At 40.4% G+C, this 10,230-nt stretch overlaps 1 protein-coding gene across 1 annotated transcript in view; it reads right to left on the bottom strand.

The window, feature by feature from the left end:
• Positions 1 to 1,332: 1,332 nt before the first annotated feature.
• LOC106881682 (aurora kinase B) overlaps positions 1,333 to 10,230 on the bottom strand; it is a 32,224-nt gene continuing 23,326 nt past the window's right edge. Inside the window, exons 6-8 of the mRNA XM_014932147.2 lie at positions 4,655 to 4,803; positions 3,498 to 3,729; positions 1,333 to 2,396 (exon numbers count right to left, since the gene is read on the bottom strand). Coding sequence (XP_014787633.1) covers positions 2,277 to 2,396; positions 3,498 to 3,729; positions 4,655 to 4,803 — 501 coding nt within the window. The 3' untranslated portion in view covers positions 1,333 to 2,276. The remainder of the gene's footprint in view (positions 2,397 to 3,497; positions 3,730 to 4,654; positions 4,804 to 10,230) is intronic.

Raw genomic sequence — 10,230 nt, 5'->3', positions numbered from 1 at the left:
TACTAGACTTGTTTGGTGATCTCTCAACTGATGTCTACCGTAGCTGGCAACAGAATGAGAGAATTGTGGGCCGTGACGTAGTGGTACTGCTGAGAAAGGACCAGAAATAGGGGTTTCAAATAGATAATTTTAGACCTGTAAATATGATAAATACAAATTTTGGCCAAGAAGTTGGCACTTGTAAATAGATTGGTCAGCGACATGCAGGAAACCAAACAGCTACCTGCAACCTTCACCTCAAGCGTTAGGTCATAGAAAGCCTGCTTGAATGGGTACTCTTATGTTATCGAGCCTAAAAGAACGAAGTCTGAATTGGAAGCCAGATCTTGAGATGCAGTTGGCACATCGTCCTGTGATCTACATATTCACACCACCTTTTAAACCGAAATACCGCATTCCAAACGTTTTCTGACTTTTTCAGGAGAGACATTTCATTTTGAAGAAATACAAAACTAAAATATTTCAAAGTAGGACCTTCCGACTTCAAGGCACTTGTAGCGCTGCAGCCAATCTGTAAAGGTCTCATAGAAGTCCACCAAAAGGAAGGTGTCCAGGCCTCTTGTCATATCCTCCATCTTTAAAACAACTGCTCAAAACTTCTGAAATGCACACTGTAGCTCCTTCTACACAGCTAGAAATAGATAGGATCTTACTCAAATGCCTGCAGGAGTCAGACGGAGTTTATTCAAACACTTTCTACAGCAAGATAACCTTGTTAGTATCATCCGTTTCCAAGCAAGGTAACAAAGCCCACCACCCCACATTACTATGACCCGTTTTATATATATATTCTTTTGTTTCAGAAATTTGACAACGGCCATGCTGCAGCACTGCCTTTAGTCGAACAAATCGCGCCCAGCACTTATTCTTTGTAAGCCTAGTACTTATTCTATCTGTCACTTTTGCCAAACCTCCACTTTACGGGGACGTAAACACACCAACATCGGTTGTCAAGGGACAGACACAAAAACATACACACACATATATACGACAGGCTTCTTTGAGTTTCCGTCTACCAAATCCACTCAGAAGCCTTTGATAGGCTTAAGATTATAGTAGAAGACACTTGCCCAAGGTGCCATGCAGTGGGACTGAATCCGGCACCATGTGGTTGGGAAGCAAGCTTCGTACCACACAGCCATTCCTGTGCCTACACATATAGAATAAATAATAAAAAAATACACTCACTTGCCCAAGGTGCCATGCGCTGGAATTGAGCCTAAAACCATATGGTTAACAAGCAAACATCTCAACTGCCACTACGCCTACACACTCGTCTTAAATAATTAAAACACACAAGGATTATCACAAAAATAATAAAAAACAAAATCGTATTTTTCTCCTTTTATTACATTTTAATACAATTCCAATAAAGAATAATTTTAGGTATTTTTATTACATTTCTGTATTTTTTTTTTATGTTGATTTTTTTAAAAATTAAATTCAATTCTTACTCCCTGCTGCTTATGGCTACAGTTGATTGCTTTGTCAAAGTCGTCACCACTGCACGTACAGGACCACAGCTAACAAATGGCATGCATGCACAGTGGACAGAGAGAGAGAGGGGGGGGGGGGCAGAGGGAGAGAACTCTAGAGAAAAGAGTGGAAAGGATGAGAGAGAGAGACAAAAAAAGCAATGCATCATGGTTGTATACCAACAAGGCTGATTTGATGAGCATGTCTGTCTGTTCTCTTCAAAGATATAAGAGCATGTGTGTGTGTGGGTGAAGTTATAAACCAAGAAACAAGGGGTTTATATATGCAGGGTTCATTTGTTTAATAGCAATTAGGATCTCTTGCATCCATTTTCAACACATACACATACAATTATATACACTTACATACACAAATCACACACGACAGGGTTTGTTACTAAAATAACCACACACACACCCACCCACACATACATCTCCAAAGCACAGAAGTCTCAAGAGAAAAACAGTCTTGAGAACAAATGAGAGAAATTTCAAATTACTCAGAAGAGGAGGTTGGTGGGAGGCACAACCATCAGATGGGGTCAGTGGTGGTGATAAAGAGGGTGGGTAAAAGGTATGTCCAGGTAAAATTTAATTATTTACACCTTGCCATCCAATCTACTTTTTTCTTGCAACAATTTTTTTTTTTTTTTTTCAGTTGCTGTTATAAACTAGTTTCCTTATTGCAGTTCTTGCCATGGGTCATAAACTGGACAAGGAGGAAACAAAAAAACAAACGGGGGTGAAGGGAAGAACAGTGGTTGGCTGGTTAGGTAGGTAGGTAAAGTAAATGCTAAAATATTATTGAGATTCTGTTGACTGTGGGACCACTGGGATAGTGACATTGCTTTTCGCTGTGATCCAACGGTGGCTGAGTACACCTGTCAAAGGCAGTCTTTGAGCAGGGTCAAATCGCAACAGCTGCAAAGAGAAATAAAAAACAATGTATAAACATCATATTAATTAAAGACAACCTTCAGTTGTCATGAAGGGCCATAAGGACTACACAGAAAGATCCCTATCCGAAGCTCAAGTCCAGGAAAGGTTGTTTATGGAAGACCAGCAGTCGCCCATGCATACCGGCCTCCCCTTTCTCCACGGCAAAGGAGGATACAGCTTGGTGCCTGTGACGTCGCAACTTATTTCTACAGCTGAGTGAACTGGAGCAAAGTGAAATAAAGTACCTTGCTCAAGAACAACTATATAATTGTAAGCTCAGTGCCCCAACCACTGAGCTACACACCTTCACATCCTCCCATAACAACCCCATTCAGTCACAAATCACTATGGGACTGCACCTAGAAAGTTCCCCATCAGAGGCACAAGTTTAGGAAAGGTTTATGGAAGACCAGCAGTCACTCATGCATACCAGCGTCCCCTCTCCATGCCACCAATGTCATCCAAGGTAAAGGCAAAGGGGCCCGATACAGCTTGGCCCCAGTGACATTGCACCTCATTTCTATAGTTGAGCGAACTTGAGCAATGTGACTGAGATAACGTGTCTTGCTCAAGAAAAACAACACAGCCCCGTTTGGAAATTGAACTCCCTACTTCATGATAACAAGCCCAATGCTCTAATCTCAAACACACACATACACACCATTTTAACATCCACTCTTCCAGGCTTACATCAGTTAGATAGAATTCTTTGGGGCAGATTTACTAGTCAGAAGCTCTTCCTGTCCCTAACCCTTACCCGTTTCCACATAAAGTGATATTTCCCCAGGGCCAGACGTTTTTCACAGAACACTGGAAATGACAACAATGATCATACCCAAGTGACACTTTCTTCCAGTCTCTGTCTACAATACCCATTCAAAAGGATTTGGTCGGCCCAGGGCTATATAATACAAGAAACATGTCCAAGCTGATGCACACACACAGTGGAATTGAATCCAAGCCCACAAGATCAGAAGGCAAGTTTCCTAACCATGCAGCCACACCCATAAACAACAACTTACCACACACACACACACCAGAAAGCGCCACACAACTCTCAGTTGATAAGGGAGGTAAGCGTACCTTTTTGATCAAGTCGGCAGCATCTGAACTCACGTAATCAGGGAATGTGTAAATAACTTTCGTTATTCTTCGATAGGTCTCTGAGTGGCCGTCGGCCTCAAACGGTGGCTTGCCAACCAAAAACTCGTAGCACAACACTCCAAGACTCCACAAATCCACCTTGTCATCATGTGGCCGGTTCTCAATCATCTCTGGAGGCAGGTAATCAAGAGTTCCACACAATGTGGTACGTCTACAAAAAAAAAACAAAAGAAAGAAAAGGAAAATGATAGCAATAAATAGCAGACTTCAAAGAAAAAATATGGCTGTGTGGTAAGTAGTTTGTTTGCCAACCACATGGTTTTGTGTTCAGTCCCACTTCATGGCAACTTGAGCAAGTGTCTTCTATAGCTTTGGGCTGACCAAAGCCTTGAGAGTGGATTTGATAGACGGAAACTGAAAGAAGCCCATCGTGTATATATGTGTGTGTGGTTAAAAACATGTCTGAGGTAAATGGACAGCGAAAGCAAGGTAGACCAAGGAAAATGCGGAGGGGACAGGTGGAGGAGGAGATTGGGAGGGTTGGCTTGAGAAGGGAGGACGCCTAAAACAGGGCAAGATGGTGTGAGGGCAGTTGCTATAGCATTGAGGTATATTCAGCCACCCCCATTAACAGGGACAAAACCCAGATTCAAAATGATGGAGGATGGATGATTATTACCAAGCACATAGACACACCATTTTAATATCCATTTCTCCATGCTTGTGTAGGTTGGTTTCTATAGCTGGATGCCTTTCCTGTCACCAACTCTCACCTGTTGGGAAGGTAATATTTCCCCCTGAAGGACAGACAGGTTTTCACAGAAAATTGAAAAGGAATGGCATTCACTTACAACAATCACATGATATCAAGACAAGGAGACAAACACACAACGGGATTCTTTCAGTTTCCATCTACCAAATCCCCTCTCACAAGGCTTTGATTGTCCCGAGTCTATATTAGAAGACACTTGCCCGAGGTTACACACAGTGGGACAGAACCCAGAACCATGTCTGTGCTTGCCTACACACACACACACACACACACACACACAGAGTTGATTTTTTATGCAAAAAAAAAAAAAAAAAAAAAAAAACACAAAACAAGAATGAAAAACGTTAAAAACTGAAGCAAGTACCTTGAAGTTGGAGCATGGACAGACCAGCCAAAATCTGCAATTTTTAATTCACCTTTTAAACCGAGTAAAATGTTTTCTGGTTTGATGTCTCTGTGAATCACCTTTTTCTGGTGACAGTATTGTAGGGCAGCTGCCATCTGGGCAATATACTATAAAAAGAAAACCTTGTTAAAAGTCTGTGGTGGTCATACACTGTAGAGTAAAAAGTATTAAATAAAGACACCAGCAATAAGATAATGCATGATTAATTCTAAGCAATTTGGATGGAAAAAACATTACATTTAACAGGGTAATCTCAAGAATTCATAATACTCCGTGAGGTTTCCCTTGCTTCGTTCTTCAAGTATGGAGTCAGGGTCACAGCCCAAGGCCTTTAGAAACTACCTCGGGGGTCAGTGAGACTGATGCTGTTAATTTTCTTCTTGAATCATTGCAGGAAGGAGAGCATTTCAGATGGACCAACATTTGATGAAGGTCAATGCAGAGGCTAAGATTAGCAAGTTATTTCCCCCAGGGCCAGACCCGCAAATATATGACAGGCTTCTTTCAGTTTCCATCAACCAAACCCACTTACAAGGCTTCGGTCGATCTGGTGGGGTTATAAAAGAAGACATTTAGTAGCCGGGGTGCCATGCAGTGAGTGGGGCGAAACCTGGAAGCATGGGGTTAGGAAAGGAGCTTATCAACCAGGTCACCTGCAAGTTTAGATAAAAAATAAAAATAAAAAAAGCATGATGGACAACAATCATAATCAATACCTGAACAGATTAGTCCAAAGAATGAGAGCATGGAGGGGTAGCATCAGTGAAATCGAAATTGAAACCAAGTAAATATATAAAAACAATATTATCACAATTCATATTGACAATATAATTATTTTTTGTGAGCAGGTAGCGAAACCATTTTATTCCCTGTCACCCATATTTCTTTGTGTGTATGTGTTTGTGTGAGAGTAATTATGCAAATTGATCATTTCCTTGTATACAAATGCCCGAAACTGTTTGCAAAGAGATATTAGCAAAACTGATGTTTATTGGTGAAATGTCATTATTTCACACTTGGGTAGGGGGTGGGAGGGGTGGACAAGCACCATTATGCAATCGACTTCACCCCTTTCCCTAAAGCTGCTGGCCTTGGACCAGAATTTGAAACCATTATTACCATTATTATTAAGGCAGCGAGCTGGCAGACTCATTAGCATGCCGGGCAAAATGCGTAGTGGAATCTCATCACATTATGTTTGAGTTCAAATCATTATTATTATTATTATTATTATTATTAAGGCATTGAGCTGGCAGAATCGTTAGCACGCTGGATGAAATGGTTAGTGGCATTATGCCCATCACGAGTTCAAATTCCATCGAGGTTGGCATTACCTTTCAGCCCTTAGGGGTCAATAAATTAAGTTCCAGTGAAACACTGGGGTCAATGTAATCAACTAGATCCCCTCCCAACAAATTTCAGGCCATGTGCCTATAGTAGGCAGGATGATTATTATAATTATTATTGAGCACCCAAGTGCTAGAGAGACAAAGAGAGCCTCATCCATTTCAGCAGTTTAATTCTTTAGCATTTAAACCAGCCAAATCTGGCCCAAATATTCTGTTTAATATTCAAACCAACCACGACACTGCGGTTGGTGTTAGGAAGGGCATCCAGCTGTAGAAACATTGCCAGATCAGATTGGAGCCTGTGGCAGCCTTCTGGTTTCACCAGTCCTCAGCCAAACCGTCCAACCCATGCCAACATGGAAAGCGGATGTTAAACAACAATGACGATGATGATGAATAAATAAGCACTGCATTTAACAATCTGTGAATGCTAAAGGGTTAAACCAGTTATATCTGGTTTAACTCTTCTAACTCTTCTAGATTCAAATTGGCCAGATCTGGCCTCTCACACCTACCCTATGTCATTCTAAGCCACAAGACGATGCCTGATTAATTCAAATCAATGTGAATGAATAAGTATTACATTTGACAGAAAACTGAACGCTAAGTGGTAAATGTTCCAGTTGAACCATTGTAAGTCAACAAGAAAACCACCAGCAGAACGAAAGTTCCAGAGGACCCCCCCCCCCTCCATCTAGAGAAGGATTGGGTGTGGTGGTTATTGGACACAAATGAGAAAAAGAAAGATGTGCAAGTTGGAAATACCCGAGTGGGACTGACATGAGCTGAGCCAGATGAAAGGAGCAGCAGAAAAAAAAGAGAAAGGGGTCAGCACACAATGTATGCCAGGGGCTGGAGAATAAATGTCAGAGAAGTCATCCTCCCATTTGTAAATTTTTTCCTAATCTAGACACAAAGCTTAAAACATGGGGTATGGAGTTAGTGAAGGCCTAAAATTTGGGGTATGAGGCCTGTCAATCATCACACCAACCCCAGCGCTTTGACTGGTACTGTATTTCATCAACCCAGAAAAGACGAAAAACAAAGTCAATCTCACTATTTTGTTCAATATGCTAACCGTTCTGCCAGCTCACCAACCATTTATCCTCATTTAACATCTGTTGTCCATACTGGCATGGGTTGGATGGTGTGACCAGAGCTAGCAAACTGGGGGTGGATGGGAATGCACCAGGTTCCATAGTCTGATTTGGCATGCTTTCTACAGCTGGATGCCCTTCCTAACACCAACAACTTTACAGTGGTCAATAAAGCAAAAATATTCTTCTAAAAAACATTGAAATGGGAAAATGACCACAAAGCAGTGCATGAAAGAGAGATGTTAATATATAAGGCGGCAGCGTTGAGTTTACATCCTGTCATAGTTGTACAATTAAGCCTTAGAGTTGGTTGTGATGGCCTTAGACAAAGAGTTTGGTGACCATAGCTACAGGCCTGACTGACCCATGATAGAGAAAACAAAGAAAAACTGCTGTAAAAAAATGATAAACATTATCTATTTACCCACACACAATAGACTTCTTTAAGCTTGTCTACCAAATGCATTTGTATTGATAATGAAATGAGTGTGGACAGTTAAAATAAGCTCAATTTGAACAAAAACCTAAGCAAATACACGATCAAGGGTCACACTGACAAAACAAGGAGTGAGAATATGTGAGTGGGAGTGGTGCATGAAGTACTTCCTGGTTGGCTATGGACAAAAAAGACCCACATTTCATTTCTTCTAAGTACTCTTGCACACACGAGACTGTTTGCTTAGAGGCACCTCATTTGTCTTCAAGTTCTGAGTTCAAATTCCACTGAGGTTGACTTTGCCTTTCATCCTTTCAGGATTGATAGAATAAGTAACAGTTGAGCACTGGGGTCAGTGTAGTCGACCTTAATCCCTTCCCTGAAAATTCTGGCCCTGTGCCATAATTTGAAAATCGGTATTTTCATCTGCCACTACATTCTGAGTTCAAATTCCACTAATGTCAACTGTGCCTTTCATCCTTTCAGGGTCAATTAAATAAGTACCAGTTGAGTACTGGAGTCGACGTAATCAACTTAATCCCTTTGTCCTTGTTTGTCCCCTTTATGTTTAACCCCTTGTGGGCAATAAAGAAATAAATATTTTCCCCATGACTGCGACGTGCTTTCACAGAAGACTGAACATGAGCACTGCATGCATGTTGGTAATACACGAAGTCAAAGGCAGGCAGTGATATACACCCATATATACATACATGGCAAGTGTCTTTCAGTTTCCATCTACCAAATCCACTCACAAGACCAAGGGCTGTAAAAGACACTTGCCCAAGGAGCCTTGCAATACTGAACCTGGAACCATGTGGCCTGGAAGCAAACTTCTTACTTTGCAACACCATCTGCATCAGTCCTCCTTCATAATTTATTATATCAGTTAAGTCAGTTCTAATTAGGGCAGACTAATGATAAAAGGCATTCCATGAAAACAGGAGCCATCACAAGCAGAAGTTGAACCAACAACTAATATTATTAAGACATCAAGCCCACAAAATCGTTGCCACGCCGACCAAAATGCTTAGCAGCATTTCATCTGTCTTTACATTCTGATTTCAAATTCTACTAAAGTCAATTTTACCTTTGATCTTTTCGGAAGTTGATAAAATAAAAACCAACCGAGTGCTAGCATCGGTGTATCTGACTTCCTTCCCCACTTAAAACTATAACCTTACGACAACAGAATTATCACCATTATTATTATTATTTAACTGTAGACAAGTAAAAAATATCAGTGCTGAAGACTGAGTTGGATCCAAGAACACAGTTGGAATAACAAAGCATGAAGATAGTTGTGAAAATATTGCCTAGCAGAATAGCCCAAAGTATGTTAGTAATGCAATAAAGCGAGCAATGAAATCAACACATCAGCTCTAACAGGACTGAAACAGCAGCACCAAAAACAGAAAAGGAAAAAAAAGTTTTTTTTTCAAATCTCCAAAGTCCACTGACGTCAGAAAACATTTTTTACCAACATGCACACACACACACATACTGGAGATGGGAGGAAATGTCCCCTGTATCTAATCCAATAAAATTTACAACTTTTTGAGGCAGTTAACCTAGTGGCAATATAAATATTTTTAAAAGCAACAAAACAGCAGGTGACCACAAGACTGTATTATTTGGCATAGACATTGTTTTGTGATTTATCTCAGGACAAATGAAAAGAAATTCGGTAAAGAAACAGCTACTACCCTTTGACACTACAGGCAGCAAATGATTTAATGAAGATTAAACTGGGTCTGAATCCGAAAATGGAATCAGGAGTGAAATTAAGAAGAAAAAAAAACTAATTAAAAAAAAAAGGTGGAAATCTAAACAATGCCAACAAAGAACAAGACGGTCACACTGGAGCAATTTAGAGAACGTCATTATTGTTTTAACATCTGCTTTTCTATGCTTGCATGGGTCAGGTGGAGATCACTGTGGCAGATTTTCTATGACTGAATGCCCTTCCTGTTGCTAACGCACACCGGTTTCAGGTTTGCAACTAATATGATCCAACAATGATTGTACCCAGCCTCAATCCCCAAGATCTTTCTAAAGATAATAAAAAACAAAAGGAAAAACTATTTGTATTCCAGTTATACAATTTCTATTACCATAAAGCACGGACTTTTTTTTCTGTACCAGGTTCTCACCTCAACCGATTCAAATTGAAAACCATCTGAGAAGAACAAAGAAATGTGTTTTGTGAATTTCCAAAACTTTGAATCGTAGAGTTTGAACCACAGGAATGTGAGACTCCATAAAAAGAGACATAACCAATGGTGAAATGCTTAGTGGTATTTCACCGGTCATTACGTTCTGAGTTCAAATTCCACCAAGGTCGACTTTGCCCTTCATCTTTCAGGGTCAATAAATTAAGTACCAGTCATGCAATGGGGTTGATGCAATCAACTTATTCCCTCTTCAAAAATTTCAGGTTTTGTGCCTTTGGTAGAAAGGGTTATTATAATTATTATAGCAGTAAAAAAACAAAATCTTGAGTTAGCAGCGCCCATAACCTTGGGAGAAGATGGGTGCCAACAGGATGAACAATTCCAGGAGAACTGCTAAATGGAAGTTAACCTTCCAATATTTAATTCTATACTACAGCAATCAGGAGCCTGAGCTCATAAAGAAACTATGCCATCACCA

This window comes from Octopus bimaculoides, chromosome 20, assembly GCF_001194135.2.
Source record: "Octopus bimaculoides isolate UCB-OBI-ISO-001 chromosome 20, ASM119413v2, whole genome shotgun sequence".
Classification (NCBI taxonomy): Eukaryota; Metazoa; Mollusca; class Cephalopoda; order Octopoda; family Octopodidae; genus Octopus; species Octopus bimaculoides.
This window is presented reverse-complemented; position numbering and strand designations above follow the sequence as displayed.